We start from the raw sequence: 25,816 nt of genomic DNA on the forward strand, positions 1-25,816 counted from the left end.
TGGCATGAGCCTCAGAGCAGAGCAATCAGAGCAGAGCTCAATATTATTATTCATGACCCTTCCAAATAGGGCAAAAATTAGGGGTGCACATATATATCGGCTGATGATGCTTGCTATGCTTTTCAATGAATTACGGTGAAATACCGTTTCATCCAAAAGCCAGGGGGTGCTCTTGTGCAGAAACTCAATATGCACTGTAGACAAAGATACATACACACGCAGCTATGACTTGACACGCAGCTCTAGGAAATGGCTTAAGGATATATTTATATTTTTTTTCTTCAAACCTTTTCAGGTATTTTTATGATAATAAATAATATGTATAATGATTATGTTTGACGAGTGTTGCTTTCTCAAATGCATGTTATAAACCACTCAAACTTACTGATCAAAAGCCGTAGTACATGAAATAGCTGTGAATATTATCGGCTGTGCGATTCAGAATAGTTATTGACGGCGGCCACGTATTATTAGTGTATATCGGCATTTATCGGTGCACCCCTAGCAAAAATAGACAATTTCATTTAAAGGACATTCCCTACACTGTAAAAAATACTTTGCTGCTTTAAAAATTTTTGTTGAATCTACTCAGATTTATAAGTCATTTCAACTTACTATTATTTATCTTTACTAGAGATGAGTTGTTATAACTACAGGTGAGTTGTTATAACTTATAAAATTAAGTTGACTTTTCTCAACTATATTTTATAAGTTGTGACAACTCATCTCTGTTGACATGACTTGTAAATCTGAGTTGATTTAACAAAAATGTTAAGGCAGCAAAGTATTTTTTACAGTATAAGGTTGTAAATAGACATGTAAAAACGTTTCTGGATCATTTTTGCACTTAATAAAGTTACATACCTTCTATGTAAATATCAAAGAACAATTTAACATATTATTACAATGCATTATTTGGCATATCTGTCAACCCTCCCGTTTTTCCCGGGATTGTCCTGTATTTTACCATTCTTTCCCTTCATCATCCCGTTTAAACAATTTCCCCGTATAAGGGCTCCAGACTGCCACCAAATTGTGCCATTTTGCCACCAAAATTTGAGAGTGTGCCACTGAATTTTACATCCAGTCGCACATGTGCGACCAGTAAATTTTACCTTTTTTTTGTGATGACACACTGATTTTGAAACAGCACATTGTACATTCTGCATCTATCATAAAAGTTTTTATTAGTAATACAGTGGAAATAAGTAGAAATGTGAATATTTGGTTAGCATGTTGATCTACGGTGTGTGCCCCTAAATTTTCTGGTTGTGCCCCTAAAATTTTCATATCTCCTATATTTTAAGTTTTTCTATAAAAAATTCCCACTGCCCATATTTGATGTTTGCTTCATTCACCTCCGGTAAAGCAGGCGGCAGTATATCTGTAACATATCACTCAACCGACACCCGCAAATAAAACAAGAAGAAGAAAAGCTTCCCGAGAATAGTTGGAGGATGACGAGCCGTGCGCAAAGCTACAACCACCACGTGCATTAGCACATATGTCCGCCCGCCAGTGTACACAAACTCGCACATTTGTATGTGCGGACTGATGCGTGTGGCAGGGTTCACTACCGTCAAGCTAGGCGAGGGTGATTTCTCAACCAGTCACCTACGTCCCGCCTCTTTACCTATTTTCAGTTATCCGCAGGTGATGGGGGGATTTTTCGTCAACTATTGGCTTCCAAAAAGCTCTTCACAAACCTATGGGTGACGTCACGAACACTACGTCCATATTTTTTCAGTCTATGGTTGAAATTTAAGCTATGCTGGGTTGTTTCAACCCAAAATGCTGGGTTGTTTTAACCCATTGTTGGCTCAAATAAAAACATTTTCTCGGTTAATTTAACCCAACGACTGGGCCCGGTCTTTTTTGACCCAACGCTGGGTTGAAAATAACCCAGCATTTTTTGAAGTGTGGCAATTTTTGCTATGAATACATGCTTGATTCATATACAAAAGTTTCATTGCAACTAAAAATTGGTAATAATACATCAAAAACAGAGGCGCCTTTGGTTGCATATTCGGTTGAAATATTGCTCAAAATATTACTTTAATATCTCAAACCAGCAGATTTACACGCAACACTCCCTCACATTTCATTACTCAAGCCTGGATCTTTTCTGTGCTCTATGCGAATCTCAGAAATGGTAGATAAGTATGGCTGAACTCAAGAAAGGTTCTTCAGTAATCAGTTTATAAAGGTGACCTTCAGGTCCATTAAGCATATAAGTGTGAAATGGAACCCATGAGAAGAGAAGATGGACATGTCTTTCAGACGGAGACAAGTGAAGGTGAAAAGCTCTGGATGCTGGGCCGTACCAATTTTTCAGACAATTTACTTAATGGCACCACACTGTTCAGATGTAATTAGGCTTTCTCTGATGTTCAATAATTAATGACAGAGACGGAGTGAGACAGAGAGGAAGGGAGGATATGCGCCTTTCACGGAGATGGTAGAAATCTTTTTATTTTATTATCCTTTGTGAAAAAATCCCGTTTTGTGTCACAATGGAATTAAAAAAATAATAAACCACCACACTGACTCATGATGAAAAACTGGCCAATTCATACTGAGATGTGTGTTTGACTCTCATCAAGGCCGAGTTAAATAAGACCCCGAGCCAAACGGCTATCAGGGTAGATAGAAGCACCAGTCGTAATTACACCACACTTAACACAAAAGATGTGCTGCTCAAAAGAGAGGCTTTCTATCTGAGCTTCAGGATGCTAAAAGGCGCCTCATCAAAGCATGGTGCACCTAAGGAAAGCGGGCAACTGCCATTTCCTTCATCTCTGCGGATATCAAAGACTTGTTTGCCATATGGTCAGCGATCCATTCAGTCTGCTGTGGAGTAAGATAGCTCTGATATTGAGCCTTGAGCCTTCTGATATTTACCCTTATTAGCATGAGCTATGAACTATTGACACACTATATACTGTACTTAGGTTTTGAGATAAAATACAATCAGGCAAACATTATTATAGAGGTTTATTTTGCCATAATGATTGTCTAATGGCATGTTATCATGCATGGCTACTTAAATAAACGAACGAGATATATTGATTTGAGAAGTGAAGAAAGACAGTGCAAGGGTAGAAATGATCCTACCACGATGTAGGAGATTGGTTGCCAGGGACAACGGTGAAATATACAGTTTAGAGATCATTATGCAAACATATTCGACTGCAGGATGATGCAATGAACCAATAAGAATAAAGTATTCCTAAAGAGCCGTGCAATGGTGCATGATGGTTAATGCTGGAAAGAAAGTTACATCTACTCAGCATTAAAAACGAATTCATTGCTTGGTTAAACAGTGATGATGTAACAACGTCTGTTTTTGTGACAACAAGACCAAATCAAATTCCCCTTTATTTGGTTTCTAGCTTTTATGTCGCACATAACAACCCAAACAACACAAGCTTTTAACTCAGAACATTCTGTCACATCCTAAATTAAATGTCATCCTAACAAAAGCAGCGCATTTGCGGGGGAAATCTGTTTTCACTCCTCATTTGTAATAAAATGTCTGTCTTCCAATAGCCATGAAAAATATGTACTGGGTCTGATTTTGGCTAATAAACGGCTTGACGATACAATATGTCCATTAAATCTTTCTTTAAAATTGCAACCAGCATGCGGCCTGTTAGCGAAATAAAATCAATAACAAACTATTCTAACAAGTCTCCATCTTTAGTTCCAGCAGCAATCATCAGTAAAAAATCTGAGGAAGAGTCACTAAAATGCACCGCAGGCTTCCATAATAAAGAAATGATTGGGCATCAGAGAGAGCAAAGCTCTTGGGAGTTGTTTCAACTTCTTATGAAATCTTCAATGCTTTAAGTCTCCCCAGACAGAGCCTGCAGGGTCGGCATGTGTGAATGTGTTCACCTTGTCAGATTAATTGTTGCACTGTCACTCACAACAAGGCAGCAAAGGTCCATTTATATTCCCCCGGCCTGTGTACCAGACTGATGCCTGACATGTTTTCCATTTTAATCGTTACTTAAGACTAATGCAAGATGCAACAAAATGCAAAGATGGAGAACTTGTTGATGCAGGAAAGTACGCTTTTGTGGCACAAAACTCAGCTTGAGAATGAGAGTAAAACCCTATTTACTGTTTTGTGGGAATTTTACACAAAATGCAATTTATTGCAGACAAAAATATAAAAAAAAATACATTTGATGTCCTCAGATGCAAAACCCTCTTTGCGTCTGACAAATAAAATTATCAGGTTCAGTAATTTCACTTTAATAGTTATAAAATGGTTATTAGTCAGTAATTGAATGCCTTATTTTCACAAATGTCAATTTAGTTATTTTTATTGGTATTTAATGCTGCGTACACACCAAACGTGAAGCATCTTGTTCCTGGCTCTAGATTACTCGCAGGATTTAACTTTGTGTTATGCAAATTTTTTCAAAGATGCGTTTGTGGCAAATAACGTGTGTTTTCACAGCAATCGCGCCAACAGTTTTGCGTCTTTCGCACTGGTGTCAAAAGTATTCACATTCATTAAAAAGTATTCACATTCACTCATTTTATATTATGATAACGATATGTATCATGGTAGAGTTTTTTAATCTTTTAGTAAGGTTTTTATGTTATTAAAATCTTTAATACCATAGAAATCTTCATAATTCTTACAAAAAAACTTATACAAGCAAATAAAAAGAAGATAAAAACAAACAAAACTCAAGATCAATGAAGATAAACAGTTAGTGATGAAGGAATGATAATACGTAATTATGTATATAGGTGGGTGATTCTCACAAAACCATTGAAACACCACGGCACTAATGATTTTAGCTTTAAAATGTGTAATATAGTAACATTAAAAAGCATCAGAATTAACACAATACTGTGTTCTACCTTGCACAATGTGTGATTTCAACATAAGAATTTATAATTGTAAATTTTATCTCATTTTCTGCTGAAATTCTCATTACCGCAATGTGTCCGGCTGTGTTTGAACATGCGTTATGTTGTAATTTAATCAAATTAACACAAAAATATTAAGAAAAAAAATAAATGGATGTTTTGCTAGACTACTTTAGATGACAGAAAAAATATTTACTGAATATTCATGTATAATAATAATGAAGAGAAATTAGGAAAATGATGTGTCCATGCCTGATGTTCTCATCCTCTGCAACACTTTTTGAGAACAGTTTAAGCACACATACAGAATTTTAATAAAGTTTGATTTTGAGTGACCAAGCACATGGACCAGTTACTTCAAGATGGCTACCAGGTAAGATAATTTTTTTACAGTTAATTTGAAATATTGTCTTGTCAGAATGCTTACACGACATTTTGATTATCATTACCACAACAGATGCTTATTAAATGTTAATTTAATTAATAGAAGCATAATACTTTGATTTTAAATGCATGTGCAGAATCTCCAAATTATGTTCTTTCAGGTTTGTCATGTCATTTTGAAAATATGTCAGTGTTGATGTTTTCTGACTGTTGCGGTAATGAGAATTTTTTTTAATTATGTTACAAAAAGTGTTAAATGATAAGTAAAAGTTTTTAAATTAATGTTCCCATTTACTCCAGACTTTGTTTTTCAATGTCTGGTGGGAAAAAAAGTAAATTTAAGCAATTTTTACATTTTCATGCTTGACATTTTTAAAACCAAGTTTTCGTGAGAATCACCCACACAATACACAAATGTCAATTTAGTTATTTTTATTGTTATTTAATGCTGCATACACACCAAACGTGAAGCATCGCATTCCTGGCTCTAGATTACTCGCAGGATTAAAATTTGTGTTATGCACATTTTTCAAAGATGCGTTTGAGGCAAAAAACTTGTGTTTTCACAGCAATCACGCCAACAGTTTCACATTAAAAGTAATCACATTCACTCATTTTATATCATGATAACAATATGTATCATGGTAGAGTTTTTTAATCATGCGTTTTCTCTTTTAGCTGTTTACTTTCTCTTAAGACCTAAATGGTTGGGTTTATGAGGATACTTGCAAAGATGGGAATTTTGGTTCATGTGTGTATTTAATAAAGCAGCAAAAATGCTCACGAGCTTAATGAGCAGTGGTTACGCGACTTGTGCGCGCATCACAAACAGAAACAGCGCACGGCACGCATATAGATCTGTGTTTTGTGTTTCAAAGGCTTAAAATATATATATTTTTAAACTGTGGTGCCTTAATACGTGTAAAACATTACGTCATTTTTATAACTACGCGCACAGGAGCATGACGTGGGCATGTTACCTCGATAGAGACGATAGTCCAAAATCTCTACTGGTTGACAATTTTCTACCGGTTAGTCTACCGGTTTATCGCCCACCCCTAGGTAGAAGTATAGATACTAGGGTTTAAAAAGACTTCTGTAAAAGTTGAAGTATCAACTCAAGCTTTTTACTCAATTAAAAGTGTAAAAGTACTGGTTTCAAAACTACTTAAAGTATAAAATAAAAGTAATGTAATGCCATTGGCATTACAACCTTCTAAAAAAAAAAATTCTAAAGGCCATAATGACTATGTTATATTTAAATGTTAATGTTGAAAAATGTGGGATGCACTAGGCTTCTGTTTCAGCCGCAATTCATGCCCATTGAAAATGAACACACTTTTGTACAATGCAAATACATTAAATGAGCCAGTAGTGGAGAAATATTAACTTTTAAGAAATAATATTTTTGGAGTAACAACCCCAACACTGGGTTTGTCCTCCTTGCTGGAGTGTGACATGATTTGTGCTATGTGCAGGTACGATGGATCACATACAAACCAATAAGTTGCCGTATAGGCATCCAACCACAATCAAATTCACTCTATCCGGATGGCGCGATTTATCTAGATCGTTTTTTTAAAGCCAATAGGAGTAACATGACTATTTTTAAAATGTAAGGAGTAGAAAGTATAGATAATTGCGTAAAAATGTAAGGAGTAGAAGTAAAAAGTCGAAAAAAATTACTACAGTAAAGTATTGATACCCAAAATGACACCTCCGGTCATTCATTTTGCTCGCGTCTATTTGCGTCTCTGCATTTGCTTTGTATGAATTATACTCCCGCAAATCGTTGAATTCACGTTTGGTGTGTACGCCCCATAAGTGCATGCAAATATCTCCACTTCTAAAAAAAGTCTCCAGTCAATCATCACTGTCCTTTTTGAATCAAAGTAAAAAGTTCAACAGTTTGGTTGATATCATATACAGTAAACCTCCTTTAACCAGGTAAAAAACAATTTTACGGCAGGCATAAAGTAATTCATGCAATTTTATTTTTGTGCACTTAGAGGACTCTGCTGAAAAATTAAGCGGATTTAAAGCAAACATATCTGATGAACATATAATTCTTGCCGAGAGGATTTGGTATTATTTTTTACAAAGTTTAGCGGCTTTTGCATCTGAACTCTTACTTTCTAACATTTAATTTTGTGTTTTTTGAAAGTGTTACACTATAAAAAATTATTAGTTGACTTTACTTAAAAAATTGAAGAAATTGTTTTGTTAAAAAACTTAAGTAAGCAGTTTCCATAGTCTTACATATTCTCTGGTTGTAATGTTGGATGTTGTTGCATATGTGTACCAGATGATACGTAACAGTATGGAAATTGCTTACTTTTTCAAGTAAAGTCATCGAATCATTTTAGAGTGCACTGTGTCAACGAATTTACATACAGTATGTATGGACTAGAAAATTATTATTTTTTTTAACACTAAATAGTTAATTATGTATGTTACATTACCTTAAATGAACGGGCTTGAAGTACCTTTCAAATACTTTTTATTAGTAAGACGACATCTGGAAGGTTTGATTGTTCTAATGTGACTTTTTAAAAGCTTTATAATTGCTTTTTCTTCTGGACAATAAGGTTTTTTTCAAAGTTAGCACTAAAACACTCTCATGGCTATTGTATAATGAACATGATTAGGTCTGTGATTATGCTTGACATCTATTAGCATGTCAGGTGGTGGAAGTCGACTGCCTCGTATTGCTTCAGCTATGAAGAGGAATTCTCTTGCATGTTAAAAATGCCCTCAAAACTCTTAAAATGAAGAAAACATCATAATATGCACGTCTTGATAAACGCAGTGGAATATGAAAACATGCATTGTCTGTATTTTGTCACATTTCAAAGCAAGAGAAGACAGCTTAAAAAGAGAAATTATTCCCCACGTTCTCAGCGCAAACATACGTTTCAAAGATATGACAGATCATACAGTTAGTTCCCAGCAAGCAACAGCCATCATCTCACTTTTTATAGCCCTATTCAGACGATTTTTACAGGATGTCTGTAAAAATATATTTGCATGCCTCCTCCACAATAAAACTCATGCGTTCGGATAAAGATAAATTTGAAGTGTAAATGTGAGTTTATAATTCGAAACACCTGAAAATGTGCTGCATGTGTGGTTAATTACGTGATCAACCAGATAATATATGGAAAAGCCTATACTGTTGTGTAATTGAATATATTTTAGATGTTTATTTAGCACTTGTTGCTGCTGATAATAGACATTTTAAACATTTTTGTTCTTTATTTACATCAGCTCCCACTCGCTGTAGAAGAGCGATGAAAGATTGTGTCCATACTTCTCATCATTTCAGTTATAAAGATGTCAATGTTAAAAATGCTCATATAGAAAGATGCATCTCTGGTGCAGAATAAACTTAAAGCGCTTCACCATATGGTGCTTTTTAGTGGTCTAAAAGGAAGTGCTGAATGACTTTTACATTGATCCCTTTTTATAAACTAAGAGATCTGGATTGGGACGGCACTTAAATTACATGTACCACACAATCTTTCTGTTGGTATAAAACAGTATTTAAGCCGAGAATTTTTATGCGTGTGGTAGGAGAAAAACACAGACATTCTGGTTTTGGACAGCAATAAAATCGTTGAGTGCATTTACATGCACAGAATAAGCGGATAACTATCAAAATATGCTTATTATAGAAAATTGTTTTCATGTATTACCATGCAAATCAATAAACCGGCTAAACTGCGTTTTCATGGGACTTAGAGATTTGTCAGGTTTCTCGCAGGCAGTGAAGTCAGCGCCTATACTGTAGTACATAATAGTCATTCAAAAAGCTGACGGCATATCTGTCTTAAGCTAAACTGTTGTACATAGGTGTCATTTACACTGGGGACGCTGGGGACATGTCCCCACCACTTTTTGAAATGTCTGATTTTGTCCCCACCACTTTTTGAAAGCCTTTGGTTAAAATATTCTGAAAAATCAAGCGATGCCTTGCGACTTACGACTGGTTTTGTGGTCCAGGGTCACATATGTTGCGTTGTATGCTTATGGTGTGTTTTCTTTTACATATGTAATAAATTCCATGGTTATCATTGACTTAACGTGCTGCTGTTTTCTACAGTATGGTGCTTTGGCACTGTTCGGTTAAGCTGGTGTTACAGGGACTGTTACATGTGTGCAGTCGACATTGTTGACGGATTTATGCTGAGTATTTTCGTGTTGTTGACTGGCCTACGCTATGCTTATTTTTGATGCCCTGTTATTCAATATTTTTCCCGTCCTGCTGTTTTTTTATCTGATCTTTTGTCCCCAACACTTTTCAACACAATCTTACTCTGTTGTATCTCTTCTTGTGTCTGCAGAACATCAGGTTTTATTTTTGCAGCTTCTCTGCCAACTGCTTAAGTCGAGCAGAGACGTCTATGCGTTACTTTGCGTACATGCACACATGAACAAAACTGCGAGAAAGCCGGTTAAGGTGTTTACATGCCCCGCGAAATCGAGGTAATGAGCAAAAAACTACCTGTGCCGATCTGTTTCTGCTTATGCCGTTTATGGGCTTTTTTTATTATGCATAATTGTCGTAAAGCTGCGTTCAGACCAGCGGCGGTAGAGCCGCCAAGTGCGAGTGATTTCAATGTTAAATCAATGTTAAGATGCGTTGACACACGTCTGCAGGTCTTGCGTAGCGAATAAGGCGCCTAGCGCGGAGACGCGACTCCGCCTCATTCGCGTGTCCAGTGCGAATGCCGCAAATCGAGCACCGCCGCAGGAAACGTGCGAGTTGCAAAATTTAAACTTTGGCGGAAAAACTGCTCCACGTCAACCAATCAGGAGCTTACTCTAGTAGTGACGTGATTACAAAAAGTGAGCGGAGTCGCAGAAGCCCCTGCCATGAGGCAAATTTCCGTGTGAATGTCTCGATAACTAGAATTACATGCACGTCTTTTACGCGTGAATGAAGCGACTAAACTCAAAAAGTTTAAGCGGCAAACTAAACGCGGTAGACCGAATTTGACGCCTCAAACGAGGCTGGTGTGACGCGCGTGAAATTCTAGTCATCGAGACATTCAAGCAAAAATTCGCAACATAGGAGGGGCTTCTGCGACTCCGCTTGCTGTCTGTAATCATGTCACTACTAGAGCAAGCTCCTGATTGGTTGGCACGTTTTTCCGCCAAAGTTTAGATTTTTCAACGCACGCGTTTGCCGCGGCAACGCTGAATTCGGGCCATTCGCGTGAACTAGACGTGCGAATGAGGCGGAATCGCTCTACATCGCGCTAAACGCCTCATTCGCGCCACGAGACCTCACATTGACTTGACGCCTCTACCGCGGCTGGTGTAAACGCAGCATAAGACTGTGCATGTATACGCACTCAATGACTACCCCCTGTAAATGATGAAAATACCCTACGAGAAACAATTACCGTACGAATAGTGCTTATGATAACTATCATACATACTTTAACAGACAGACAAAATTTTGCCTTGTTTTCACCTAGACATCTGGGCTGTGTTTGGACAGCTATTAGACATCTTTAAACACATAAGTGCTTGCTTTTGGAAACATTGTGTTAGACAATATGTGCAAAAAGATGGCCTTGGTCAGCATTCAATTTTATTGTGTGAGGGAGAAAACATTATTTAAAATTTACCTCGTGTAAAAAGTCAAAAAGGTTTGAAAGGACATAAAATGATGACATAAATTTCGATATTTGGTAAGCATAGAAGCAGATGGGGTATTAAACTTGACATATTTCTATTACCTTTTATATTTGCTTTGTTTTGGATCAATGAAATAATCCTCACACTATATTCCAAGGACTATTTTTACGACTGCTAAAACCCATCCTGTGTTGTATTTGTCACACCCCTGCTTTAGATTTTACATTAGTCCTGTCATGATCAACATGGGCCAGAGGTGAATCTCTGAGTGTTGTCTCCATTATGAGGTCGTCACACTATTCCTGCAATGCTTCACGGGAATCGTGGTTCATATTTCAATCATGAAAGTGCTACGCACCGGTGATTTCATGCTGAAAACGGATGAATGCACTTGAAATTGTGGTTGGAAAATCATATAGATCGCGAGCGATTTTATAACAGCCCCTAAACACAAAGCATCCGTATGCATTTGCTTCACAAATACTGCATGTCTCTTTCTGTAAACATCAGCTTGGAGCTGTAAGGTCATTAAATGTTTAATTATTAGAGGACATCGCAGTTTGTTTTCTTATATTACACATACACTGTCAGAAAAAATGGTCAAAAATGGTGCCACAATCGGGCACTTTCCTTCAGTACACCTTTGCACAGAGTTCACATTAGCACCTTATATTGGTAGCAATGCATATAAGTTTTGCAGTTGGTAGCAAATGTATACATAACTGTACCTATGTGGTACATATCAAGACCTTTTAAAAGTATCACCTCCCTAGTGATAGTTTTGGACCATTTTTCTGATGTATAATCAGAAAAATGTATAATGTAAAGGTCATTCAGATCATTCAAATGCCAGGTTTATACAATACAAATACAATCGATTCCTAACTAAATCTAAACCCACATATATTTTACCTTTAAATGTCACTTTTATATGGCTTCTTCCAGAAATGCATAGGTCAACAGGGGCGATATATTCTTTAAAAGTTATAATTTGCTAAACCCTCAGTATCACGCTTTAATACATGTTTACCAGTAAGGTCTTCTTAACAAATCTCTTTCAGTGTTCTCAATGGACATATGTAGTTTATTGTGAATAACAATCCATTACTCCTTTGCGCTATGCTGGTAAGTGCTCTTAAAAAGATAAAACAAAGCTGTGCCTACTTTCCAAGCTAGTGACGGAGGTGCCGGTGGTGCAAGTGTATTGATATGAGAAACCAGAAATAGACATTTTGCCCCTTGGATCAAAGCACAGAAATCATCTTTCATTAGAGCTCTCTTGGCTGATATCTTTTGACACACACGCACATACATAAACTAATGAATAAACAAGACTGGCATTTATGTAAATGCATGGTGGAGAAAAAATTGTCTCATATAGAAAATAGCAAGTACAGTATTGATCAAAATACAGTATAGCATAAATAATCTGTGTCTGGTCTTTTAAAAGTGATTGACATATTTATGAACAGTGTAATTTTTGATTTGACCCATAGTGTATGTTTTTTTGTATGTCTTATCCACCTAGCCCAATGCTGTAAAACTCTCTGGGATTAGTGAAGACATCCATTGCATGTATTAAGACAGCATAACTTTAAGGGTTTAAACACTAATTCCCATGAATTTTAAATCTGGATTACCATCACCTTCTGTTGGAGTTACTAAACATTTTTAAAAATCCAAGTATGTCACATTCAGCCTGTCTCGGATTTAACAATGGTTGCTGGTTCTCCTTACATGTTCTTATCTGAGAATGCTATGTTGTAAATCGCTAGCAAGAATGGAAACGTGATGGTGAATTTTAATGGTGACATTCATTACAGTGATCAATGAAGACTAAGACGTTGTGGTAAATACAGCCCTATCTCTTTATCATGCTGTCTCATTCTCCTTCTTAGATGCACAGACTGTCTTACTCCTCTGATAAGCAAATAAGCAGGTTACTTATTACACACATACATTTCTAAAGAGCTGTGTTAGCGTTATACTTTTAAAAGTGCAATGTGGTACTTTTAGAAGTATCTCGTGACAGAAATCCAATATAATATACATAACTATTTTATTACTATCAGTGGTATATAAAGACCCTACAAAATGAACTGTTACCGTGGGTTCACACCAGCCGCGCTTGAGGCGTCAAATTCGCATCTACCGCATCTAGTTTGCCGCTTGAACATTTTGAGTTTAGGTGCTTCATTCGCGCATGAAATTCTAGTCATCGAGACAATCACACGTAAATTCGTGTCATGGGAGGGGCTTCTGCGACTCCGCTCACTTCCTGTAATCATGTCACTACTAGAGCAAGCTCCTGATTGGTTAACGCGGCGCATTTTTCCACCAAGGTTCAAATTTTTCAACTTGCGCATTTCCCGCGGCAACGCTCAACTCAATGAACTAGATGCGCGAATGAGCCGGAATCACGTCTGTCGCGCTAAACGCCTTATTTGCGCTGCGAGACCTCCAGACGTGCATAAACGCGTCTTCACATTGACTTTACATTAAAGGTGCAGTGTGTAAATTTTAGCGGCATCTAGTGGTGAGGTTGCAAATTGCAACCAACGGCTCAGTCCACTGCTCACTCCTCGCTTTGAAACGCATAAAGAAGCTACCGTAGCCGCCACCGGAAAAACATGTTATCGTCGGAGACAACTTAGTAAAAAAGTTTGTCCGTTAAGGGCTTCTGTAGAAACATGGCGGCACAAAACGGCGACTTCCACGTAAGGGGACCCTTGGTGTATAAAGATAAAAAAGTCTCATTCTAAGGTAATAAAAACATAATTGTTCAATATAAAAAGGTCTTTATATACCACTGATAATATAGTTTTGTATGTTATTTTCCATTATTGTCAAGAAATCCTTCTAAAAATTGCGCTTGACGCCTCTATCGCGGCTGGTGTGAACGCAGCATTATGTTTTATTAAAATAAGACATTTTTATCTACAAACATAGCGGGTCCCCTTAAATGAAAGTCGTTATTTTACGTTGTCATGTTTCTACAGTAGCCCTAAACGGACAAACTGCTCTGATGTCGTTTTGTTACTACGTTATCTCAGAAGATGATGTGTTTGTCCTGACTCCTGTGCCGGCTACCGTAGCTTTACAATGCGTTTTGAAAAAGAGAGGTAAGCTGTGGACCGAGTCGCTGATTGCAATTCGCAATCTTAACGCTAGATGCCGCTAAAAGTGCAACGTTGCACCTTTAAAGGTGCCAAAGAATGCATTGATACAATATGTCACATTGTTCTCTGATATCTACATAAAAGGTATTATTAAGTGCAAAAATTACCCAGAAACATGTTCATTTACAATGTCCTAGAATTTTTCACCAGAATGAAATGGTCTATTATTACCTTATTTGAAAGGGTCATGAATAATAATGTTGAGCTCTGCTCTTGATTGGCTGTTTCTGAGAGCAGTTCAGTTCAGTAGCTCTGTGTGTGTGTAAACAGATATTATGTTTGAGCCTGTTTCAGATGAAGATACAGATTTTGAGGAATAATCAATTATTCGGAGATTGGGAATGGACGTTTCTGAGTGGTACTTTGTGTTTTTTGTCAGTATTGACCTGCAAAACGTAACTGTAAAATCAATAGTAGAACTACAGCCTTAATGGTACAGCATTAACTAGCATATAGCGCTAGCTCAACAATCAAAACTTTGTTTTAGCATTGTAATAACATTGTACTTAATTTAATGTGTATTTTAATGTTGGGGGCATACACCACGACTGTAACGTCGCAGTCTGTGTTATGTTGAAATTGGCAGTTGTTTTCCAGCGGTCTTTTGCATGCACAAGGTTTAAATAAGAAGGAAGAAAAATCGCTTTGATGCTCACGATATGTCATTACCATGTACAGAACTCTTATCATTCATCTATGCCTTCGTAAATTTTACATTCTACGGCACCTTTAAATAAACTGTCCCTCATTTGGTTAACTGCAGTTTTTCACAGCAAGCAATTTTGCATTTAAAAGACATCTAATAGCAAACACAGCCTCTAGGCTAAAACAAGATTTGGAAATTTAATAGCGACATGTAAAACCACATTTTTGCTTTCTGGACTATATTGGGTTTATAGTTAACCTAAACAGTGAAATGACAGCTATTGCTTGCTGGGTACTGTTGACCACATTTTTTATAAAACAAGTTTTTGATCATAGAAAGCATACTTAAAAAAGCCGCATATAAAACATTAAAATCAAGTAAATTTCTTACTAAGTCTTGCCAGTAGGAAATGGTATTTCTATGAATGAATGTCCAGACGCCCACTCCACATTGTGAGTCATTGACTGAGGCTCGGTATCTGCCAACTGTGCACTGCTAGATCATTGCCTTGCAAGACAGCGCGAGTTCATTCCTAAGGACACATAAACCAACACATGCCATTACAAAGTTGCATTCAAATGCATTTAAAGCATTCCCAGAGTTCAAATAAAACAGTGTTTTCACTATTAAGTGAAGTTTGAGATTATGCTGTTCGAATAAACTCAAACCATTTTGGTTCCACTTTATTTTGGACACTACTGCAAGTAACTCAGACTTTCTCGAATGTAAAAACGGGAAGTACAGTGATTCTGGGCCTTGGAGTAGAATTTAGCAAAAATCTGTAATATGCCTTAAAGTGAGACTGTTCACCATCTGCCACCTAATCATCAGGCTTTTAACAGCAGGCATCACATCTGCGGTCAGAGTTTGAGCCCCATTATGGGAAGACAATACTTTGCCGGTGGTTTGAGCGGCGACAAGGCTGGAATTTGAGAATAAGGATCATCGAGGGGAAGGTAGATTGATGACCTCACGGTCAGGCTAAAGCTGCTTGATACCGTCGGCTAGGCGCAGGTCCCTTCTCAATTTGGTGAGAAGTGGAGATAAGCCTGCCAGTGGTGTGTGCTGAGCCCAACTATCCATCCTGATGCCAATAGACTGTGAGATGCCCAGAGCCGGTGAACTGGAAAAGCGGAGGCGTTACGGTAATATCTTGTCTACATCAGAATCAGAATGAGGATTATTCGCCAAGTGTGTGCGTGCACACACACACATACACAGAATTTGTGGGATATTTTAGCATGTAAGTGGGATGCCGTGTAATCTGCAATGTGTGGGGCCCAACAAATACTTATGTCTGAACACACAACACGCCTACGCATAATATCACAAGAACTATGCCAAAAGTGAGCGCTTAACTCACAGCATATGAAACATATATTGTATGAAAAGTTATTTTATAATCTTCTAGACAGATCTATCGCTCTGCCGAGTTTCTATCTGCTCAAGCCAAAGGATTAAGGTGTAAAGATATTTAGGGTATGTTTTAGGGGATGCTTATTGTAGACTTGGCCTCCGGTGGTCTCTATGGAAACCCCTGTCTGCTTCAGCAGCCTCCGTTAGAATTTAATAGGTATACCTGCGTTCCCACGGTGACCAGACAGCAGATAAAGCTGGTGTCAGTCACAGCTGTTTTCTAAGAATGCGTTCTTTATTACTGAATCACACTTGTGATTTAATCGTTCGTGAGTAAAACTTCACATTATAACATTACGCAGATGAAATGCAGTGAATGCATCAGTTGTAAACACGACCATTATCTGTGTAAAGGTCCAAGGCTGCTAATTTGACTAATTCTTGATCTATGGTTGACCTCACCGTGACCTCACTCTGACCTAGCATACATAACAGAGACGTAAAATAAAATATATGTTGGATGTGAATTTGGCTGCTTATTATCTAATTTCTTTGCATAATTTACATAAACATTTAATGATGAAGGTTCAGACATAATTATTTCACTTGTTGTAATGTAGATTGAATCCATGTTTCCACCTAGTGGTCAAACTGTGCATTACATTAAAAATAGTGCACGTCTGATTTGATATCAGTCCTAAAATGATCCAAAGTTACTCTCTAGCATCATACTGGTATATGTGATTAAGTTAAAACCTTGTTTTTGGATGTTAATTTAAGGATAGTACAAACAAGCAATTAATAAACAAACCTTTAACCTCGGAGGTCCATACACACTATTTTATGAGTTAAATAGGCAAATGTATTTTTTTACAACTCTGGTAGTCACAGGTAAAACACAAAACTAATTAAACTACTAACTTAAGAAGCAACATTAAACTACAGGTTTAGCAAGTTACATTCAATAACGTGTATCTGCAATGCGCTTTTTACGTTACATGTCGTTTCTTTCATCTATGTTTACTTTACGTTTTAGTACACTTACTCGCAAATTTAATACAATACCGGTTCTGTTTTAATGAAATTACATTACTAATGACTTTCATCAACAGTTGTCACTTTATAAATACATTTGTAAAATCGTGCGGCTAAAGTTATTTACTAACGTTATACAGTATGAACTGACAAAGTGCTCGTGCTGTTTAAGTACGGTGTTGCCGAACCCGTGTCTAAATTATACTTTAGTACTCTTACCTGTGAATGTTATGAATTATCTAATGTATAAGTATAATATATAAATAAAATAATTTATAAAAACAAACAAAATCATTTCAATTTAGCTACAGTATGGAGTCGTCTTCCGGTTAAGCCGTTAAATTTTAAATGATGCGCGAGATACTTAACCACGCATGCGCATGATCAATTTACCTGAGGGCAATTATTTTCGTAACAATTTAATATAGTTGATCGATTAAAGATTGTGCTAAAAATAAAGTAACACAAACACAGTAAACGATATTTAATTCAAATTGTACATTTTGAAAATGTAACTATTACATGATTACAATTTGTAAATTAAAAATAAATGTTATTTTTAGTTTTTTATCACTTTCCAAATAATTCATGTAAATAATTAACAAATATTCAGTAGGCTACATATGCTATATACATGTGCCAGAGGTTACATATTGATAGACCTGAACATTGTAGTCCAACTTTGTTGTCATGGAAACAGTTTCCATGTTCTTATCTCCAGAGTTTTGTGTGATGTTGGACTGAGGTAATTCAGGGATATGTTGCCTCTACACTGAATATCCTCTGTGACCTTCATCCTCCTGTCTTGCCAAAACCATCTGCTCCCAACACCTGTACAGAAAACCTTCAGCCCAGCTCTACATTCACAACCTCTGATGATCAAAGTTTTTCTCTGACAGTGAGACATAAGTTTTATTGGAAGTTACAATAAGGCTTTGAAAAAAGTATTTGTATGTACAGTACAAGACAGCTTGATAAAGGATTTTATAAAGTCTAAGAAATAAGGTAGATACATGACACTACAGCAAAAACACCTATACAGTCACTGATAATTGACTATCAATCTGTAAGTCATATTTCAATGTTTTTGAAAAACACGAAAAAAACACAATATTTAAAATTAGAAATCACATTGTTATGGTAAGGCAGAGTTTTTGGATTCTAAAAAGTATTGTGCTTGGCTAAGGACATAGGCAGAAAGGCAGGATGATCCAGCAGTGGAAGGACAGTAATAGGCAGATATCACAATTTGGCCAAATAAATGACTTAGGCAATTATGCTATGAGGTTCTTCAATTGCATTGCCAGCGAGAGGTGTGCTAAACTGGGATCATGGACACATTAAAGGGGACATATCATGATTTTTTCATGTTTAAATGCTATAATTGGGTCCCCAGTGCTTCTATCAACCTAGAAAAAATGAAAAAAAAAATTATTGAAATTTGGCTCCCCTTGTGATGTCAGAAGGGGATCATATTATAATAATAGCGCCCCTTAATCTGCACTATCCAACCATGGCACTGCTGTTTAGTGCAGAGAGAAAGACAGCGAGGAAAAAAATAATTGACAGCACAATTCAGCTTCAATTATTGTTGAAAAATCATTTGCAGTTTAAAGGACACACCCAATAACGGCACATTTTTGCTTACACCTACAAAATGGCAATTTTAACATGATATAATAAATTATCTATATGGTATTAAAAGCTAAAACTTCACATATGTACACTGGGGACACCAAAAATTTATCTTTTAAAAGTCCCTTTTTAGTACTGTAATACTGGTTAATTCCAGAAGATGGCAGCATTGGAAAAAATGTAAAAAAAAAACTATGCAAATGAAATAACTTCATGGTATTTAATAATTTATAATAAAACTGTGTGTTTGGAAGAATATTTTAAAAACGTTTCTAATAAACCATTGATACTGCATTAGCAGAATTAAAAATCCTGTACATAGTCTAGACTAGGCTAGCTGATACTATGTGATGTACAAGATGTAACGACATTCATACAAACATAATATGATAATATGGGTTTATTTATATTTAGCAGATGATGCATTACATTCAAAATGTTCTGACTTTATTTACCTTATTGTTTTGTCTCTGTAGAGTAAGAAATAATGATGATTAAGTGGCTACATTTAAATGAAATAAACTAAATTAATCTGTTTTATTATGTAAATTTGTGTAAATCTTGACCTATGTGACAGATATATTTAAGTATATATCTTATTTAAGATTCCGGGCAAACATATTCTTTATCAAGTTCATTCAGAGTTTATGTTTTGTCTTCAGCACCATGGACAGCGACCGGCAGAATTCAGCACCAATACATCATCCAGGTGACAGTCAGAGGACGTTTAAAATATGAAAGCATGGCTCTAAATATTAATGAACCCAGCTCTTAGCATTGAAAGGTTACCAGGCAAGGGTAGAATAACATAATTCATATTCAGGAGCCAAGAATCATATTGGAAGATTACCAAAAAAGGGCAGCATGAACTAAATAATACCCATGTGCCAAGAGACACAATATGACATCAATAGTTGGCAGCAAAAAAGACACAAGCAATTTATGTTTTATTAAAAACATCACTATTCAAAATTAAACATTACCAAATTGCAAATGCTGTAAAAGTAACTGTAGGAAGATTACACACTCTCCACTGTTGTAAATGACTCTTCTTCCCCAAACACTGATCATAAAACCAAAACATAAGGCATAATTTAATAGAAACTTATTGTTTCCTTTAAATCAATATATATTAGATTCAATAGCTCACCTCTTACAGCTCCTCCACTTTCTCCACAAGTGATGACATCATCGTAATTCTCCAATGTTTCCTCTAAACAAATTTTAGCAGATGCAGATATGTAATAAGTTTAATGCAAAAACATTAGCGCAAAACATTAAAACAACCACCTGCTCTCATGGTTGCACCGTCATCATAGCTCTCAGCGGTCTCGTCTACAAAAAAAATTAGAAACATACAATTATAAAGCATCATATATTTGCTATCAGTTATTATTATTTTTTATTAATTTATAGATATTATTACAATCAAGTCCATCAGTGATATCATCACGATCCTCTTGTGTATCCGTTTTAGCATCTATGTCTACATAAATGAAAAGATGTTTAGATAGATAGATAGATAGATATATAGATAGATAGATAGATAGATAGATAGATAGATAGATAGATAGATAGATAGATAGATAGATAGATAGATAGATAGATATGCCTCACCACCCTGAGTGAAGTGTTTGTGTGTGTTTGTGTGTCTGTGATCAATCTCTTCATAAATATCATCAATCTGAGTCCTGCGTCTCATCTTGGAGAGAGCTGTGAGTGTAGACAGAAACAGGCTGTCACACTTATGTGAAGATGTTTATAAATTAAATTATTTAATGTTAATATGAGACAGACCTGTATGTTTATATGGGATACTTCTCCTCATCTTTCTGTTTTGTTGAATCAGTATCAGCAGCGGCACTAAGAGCAGTAAGAGCAAAACTCCCAGTACAATCACAACCACTGGAGGATTGAAGAGAGGAGGAGTTTGTGGAGGAGTCACTGATCTCCTGTTTGTCTGAGAAACTGAAGGAGAAGCTGTTGTTGTTGTTGTTGCAGGAGTTGTAGACACTGACGAGTCTGTAAAATAAGAAAAACAAACTTATTAAAGTAATTGCTAAAGTTGAAATAAAGTTATCTCAGTGTTTTCTTCTCACCTGCACAGATGAGTCTAACTTGTTCTTTGTGTGAGCAGTCAGTGTGATTTTTCAGGACATGAGGACAGTCCCACAGGTGAATCTCAGTCCCACTGCACTCGACTCTGTTCATCCACACAACACCTTCACCAGCACCAAACACTTCATTCCCATCAACACTCAATGCTGCTCCACAACCCAGCTGCCTGCAGACCACCTGAGCATCTCTGATGTCCCACAAATCATCACAGACTGAACCCCACACAGAGTTATGATAAACCTCCAGTCTCCCCGAACACAAACCCTTCCCTCCACTCAGTCTGAGAGGAAGATGATCTACATCACACACATCAAAGCATCAGCAAACTCATCAATACCAGCTTGAGAAGTTTGAACATGTTGTTAAGAAAAAAGCAAGTGGGCATTAATAAAACATACAGTTTAACTTACTTGTACATGGTCTCTGATGAGATGTATTACAGGTCAGATGACTCCGTGGAGACACATTGCTTTCATTCTCTGTATTTATGATAATAAAGCACACAAACCTCAAATTTAGATGTAACTGAATGTACTAATGTCAAGGAATAAAAAGTCTTAATTATTATTACATCACAGTCTTACCGGAGCAAGTGAAGCCAGCCACCTCATTCTGATAACAATTATTCAGACCCCAAGGTAAAGATGGACACTGCCACAATGTCATGTCATGCTTTCGACATCTTAGATAATCCAACCAATTAGGAGCTGCCGTTACTCCCATTGAATAACCGGGTTCACTGGCAGATCTTCCACAGTTCAGCTCTTGACAGATCAGACTTGCTGTGTCTCTGTCCATTTGATTTACACAAACATTACCCCAAGATCCATTGTAGAAAACCTCCACATTCCCTTTACAGCCTTCAGTTAACCTGAACTCTTTAAACTCTAGATTGACAAATTGAATTAAGAATGAGTTTAAGATTAATTTAAGTAAGCATAACGCAAAACAAATTATATATTAATATATGATTAACTAATAAACAAAACATATTCATTATTTTCCTATGTTTTACTCCTTACCTGAGCACACGACTCCTACATCCTCCTTGTGTTTACAGTCATGATCTCCCCAGACCCGTGAAGAGCAGCTCCACAGTGACGTCTCGTTCCCCTCACAGTTCACATCATCCAGCCATATGGGTCCAGAACCAGGACCAAACCAGGCTGGTACTGGCTGATTACTGAGAGCCACTCCACACTGCAGCTGTCTGCACACCACATGAGCATCTTTAATATCCCAGAAGTCATCACACACTGTACCCCATGAACCTTTGTGAAAAACCTCCAGCCTTCCTGCACAATCTCCACCAGAACCAACCAACCTGATCGACCTCTGACCTGTGAGTTCTGTTATACAGAAAGAAAACAATGTTGTCTATGAACGGTGTTGACTACAATGATGAATAAGGTCAGGTATGCTCACTTTGGCAGGTGATTGTCAGCTGTTGTGTTGCGCTGCAGTTGAGAGTTTGTGGAGAGCTGCAGTTCCTCAGATGATCTTCAGTCCCAGAGCACTGGAAGCCCATCACACACTCATAACTGTGTTCATCACTGGATGAAGAGGAGTTAGTGAAGTTCAGCACAGAGCCACAGCCCAGCTGTCTGCAGACCACAGAGGATTCAGTGAGACTCCAGGAGTCCAGCAGAACTCTCCTCCAAACCTGATGAATGTAAACTTCCACCTCACCCTCACACTCTCTCTCTCCAGACAACCTCACTCGACCATCATGAAGAGACAGAGAGGAATCTGGAGAAAGGATTTGACATTTTCAGATTGATTACGATCACACTACAGTAACTTCATGTTAAGTTCACTCACTAGAACAAATGACTCCAACATCTTGTTTATGAGAGGATTCAGCTCGACTCCATGAAGAGATTGAACATTCTGAGAGTTTTGTTTCATTCCCCTGACAATCAAACACATCAGCCCAGATTTCACCAGATCCCTCTCCAAACCAGTCCACTCCCACAACAGACACAGCAATCCCACAATTCAGCTCTCTACAGAGAACATTGGCAGCTCTCATATTCATGCACTCATCACACACTGAGCCCCATTTACTGAAATACTGACGCTCAACTCGACCAGAGCAGATATCAGAGCCGTTCACCAGCACAACTTGTGAGTAACCTGGACAGAGAACATAAAGTTTATTTTAAAAGAACAACATAACTTTCTATAATAAATCACATTTCGACTAAGAAAGTTGGAAGTTAAATATTACTTAACCAGTGCATATAACTCCCACATCTTTGTCATGAGAACAATTTTTTTGTGAAGTGGATATTGGGCAGAACACAAAGTAAGATTCATCTCCTCTACATTGAATCTTTTGTGTCCACACCTGCCCCTCTCCTTTACCAAAAGCAGCTCCCCTAAGCACTTGTACAGGAACCCCACAGTTCAGCTCTCTACACACAACCTCTGCATCTTTCTTATCAAACGTAGCATCACACACTGTGTCCCACTTCTTTCCTTGCATCACCTCGACTCTTCCAGAACACAAGTGAGATCCATTTACAAGTCTGGGAATGCGATCTGTGGACAAGACAACATCAATGTATAACAAAAAACATTAAGCAATGCTATTAAGATGCATAAATCATTTAGGGTTTACCTAAACAAATAACTCCAGCATCTTCATGATGACCACAGTTGCTAACCCCCTTGGATTTACAGTTCTTCAGTGTGGACTCTGATCCATTACAGTTCACATTATCCATCCAGATTGGTCCTGATCCTTGTCCAAAGTGAGCAACGCCAATTGCACGTGTCGGTCTAACACAGCCCACCTCTCTACACACCACTGCAGCATCTGTCATATCCCAACCATCATCACAGACTGTTCCCCACTGACCTTCATGAAGAACCTCGACTCTACCAGAACAAGGACGACTGCCACCAATCAACCTCACATTGTCTGTACATAAAAGTGAGACAGAGACTTTTATTAAAATTTCATATACAGTATACCAATGTAAATGATGTCCTCAATTCCTACTGGCATGTATAGGCAACGCAGGAATATAATATAAAGCTGCCCCAATAAAATGTCATGCTTTAAATGTAAAAAAAAAATCATTTATTTGTGTAGCACTTCAATGCAGCTTTACAAAAAAAATAAATACAAACAAAATTATAATATATATATATATATATATATATATATATATATATATATATATATATATATATATATATATATATATATATATATATATATATATATATATATAAATTATTGCAGATTTTATTTGCCTTTATGAAGATATTTTAAATAAAAACCATTACAAATAAAATGGTATATACTTTTTCATTGATTATTAAGCATGTCAATGGGGCTTCAACAGGAGGTCCGGGCACCCTTGGGTGTCCTCCAAATATGGTTTGAATACAAAATATATTTTTTTGTGTAGAAAAGGTGAAATTAGGCATCAAACAAAAATGCAAAAAAAATGAGGTTAAATCTAAATGTTATGTATTATGGAAAAAAATACTATTTTAATATACTTGTAAAATAACCATCATAACGAAGTATGAAAACAATTGTCTTAATTTGATAAATGTATCGTAGGACCCTGCTTCTCCTCTCCATCCATTAAGAGGTCCTTGGCCTAAAAAAGGTTAGGTTGAATATCTCTGTAGTAAATGAATATGATAAATAACATATTAAAATAGACATGCATTTCTATCTTACATGTACTGTAAGAAAATGCAGCATTTTTGTCAAATCAACATATATTTTTATGTCACTTTAACTTAAAAATTAAGTTAAACAATTTCAACTGGTTTTTATAAGTTATGGCAACTTTTTGAGCCAAAACTTAAAATAGTAGGTTGAATTGACTTGCAAAACACAGTTGTTTAACTTCATGCTGCATTAGTTTTTACAGACGAAAGGCAAAATTTAAGTTATTGAACTGTATATTAATCAATATTAGTTAAATATTTGATTTTGCTCAACATGTGAAGCACAACTGAAGATCAACACTTACTTGCAGTGGAAAGTGTGATGATTATACAAATATAAAAAAGTCTCAGACTGCTCTTCATCTCCATCGGTTCTCTCTGTTTAACAAACTAGTTTAATGTTAATCTCTGAGTTTAAGAGGGCCGGGGGGAGGGGGTTTGGGGCATCTGACAACTGCCAATCACACTCGCTGTTACCTTTTTAGGAGTTGAGAGAGAAAATCATCAAAGATTTTTAAAGACAAATCAGAAAAAGCATTTTTATTTTCTCCATATATATCAAGAGAATGTCAGCATTGATGAGACTCCGCCTTCACGCTTAACTGAAAAGAGCAAAACAAGTCAAAGAGACGACAAACTCAACCAGCTGTCGTGAGATCTGAAAACATGCAGTGTCAAAGTCTGGCACCTGCAGAGATACAAACTCTGATAACTAACTGCTGATGACAAACGTTTGCTTGCACACACATCAAAATCAACCAAAATATGTTTTTTTTTTGAGAGAGAGAGAGAGAGATAGAGAGAGAGAGAGAGAGAGAGAGAGAGAGCGGGAGAGAATTTGAAAAGTAATATAACAATATATTTTACAGTAATTTATTGTATTAGGAAATAACCATATACATAAAACCAAATGGGTCCTCTGTACACCAAATATGTCATGATTTCACATTATACCCCTTTGAAAGTAGTAAAGCTCTGAAAACATAAAGGGGTGGTTTCCCGGACAGGAATTACCTTAAGCAGGACTAGGCCTTTAGTTTAATTAGGAAGTATAACAACACTGAAAAAAATCCGTAGAAATTGCAGCTGGGTTGCCGGTAACTTACCGTAGATTTAAATTTATGTTTTTTACTGGCAACATTTTGTTCAAAGTTAAATGAACATTAAACACATAGTCTTTGTCTTTACAGAGTAAAACTAAAAAAACAGCATCAAGCAAAACATTCTGGGA

General features: G+C 36.7%; 2 protein-coding genes across 2 annotated transcripts in view; both read right to left on the reverse strand.

The window, feature by feature from the left end:
• The window catches only part of ppfibp1a (PPFIA binding protein 1a), a 131,403-nt gene extending 113,925 nt beyond the window's left edge, over positions 1-17,478 (reverse strand). Inside the window, exons 1-2 of the mRNA XM_073869122.1 lie at positions 17,356-17,478; positions 15,136-15,277 (exon numbers count right to left, since the gene is read on the reverse strand). The gene's annotated coding sequence lies outside the window, so the exon portion shown is untranslated. The remainder of the gene's footprint in view (positions 1-15,135; positions 15,278-17,355) is intronic.
• A 731-nt stretch (positions 17,479-18,209) lies between these two features.
• On the reverse strand, positions 18,210-25,697 carry LOC129432115 (scavenger receptor cysteine-rich type 1 protein M130-like). The gene is made up of 15 exons (XM_073869464.1): positions 24,891-25,697; positions 23,513-23,815; positions 23,125-23,433; positions 22,711-23,025; positions 22,315-22,638; positions 21,912-22,229; positions 21,474-21,776; positions 21,300-21,368; positions 20,871-21,185; positions 20,569-20,793; positions 20,389-20,484; positions 20,198-20,257; positions 20,062-20,106; positions 19,922-19,984; positions 18,210-19,834 (listed from the first exon to the last, which is right to left on the reverse strand). The coding sequence occupies exons 1-15, from the start codon at positions 24,952-24,954 to the stop codon at positions 19,791-19,793; spliced, it is 2,853 nt and encodes a 950-aa protein (XP_073725565.1). The 5' UTR covers positions 24,955-25,697; the 3' UTR covers positions 18,210-19,790.
• Positions 25,698-25,816: the final 119 nt, after the last annotated feature.

Source organism: Misgurnus anguillicaudatus, chromosome 1 (genome assembly GCF_027580225.2).
Source record: "Misgurnus anguillicaudatus chromosome 1, ASM2758022v2, whole genome shotgun sequence".
NCBI lineage: Eukaryota > Metazoa > Chordata > Actinopteri > Cypriniformes > Cobitidae > Misgurnus > Misgurnus anguillicaudatus.

What these genes read in the sequence shown, in the direction of transcription:
- LOC129432115 (XM_073869464.1), bottom strand. Translation starts at nt 24,954, where the DNA reads ATGGAGATGAAGAGCAGTCTGAGACTTTTTTATATTTGTATAATCATC. An exon ending in TGTGGGAGTTATATGCACTG is followed by an intron (nt 23,026 to 23,124) that starts GTTAAGTAATAT and finishes TTCTCTGTCCAG; the next exon opens with GTTACTCACAAGTTGTGCTG. An exon ending in GCTGACAATCACCTGCCAAA is followed by an intron (nt 22,230 to 22,314) that starts GTGAGCATACCT and finishes CAGAACTCACAG; the next exon opens with GTCAGAGGTCGATCAGGTTG.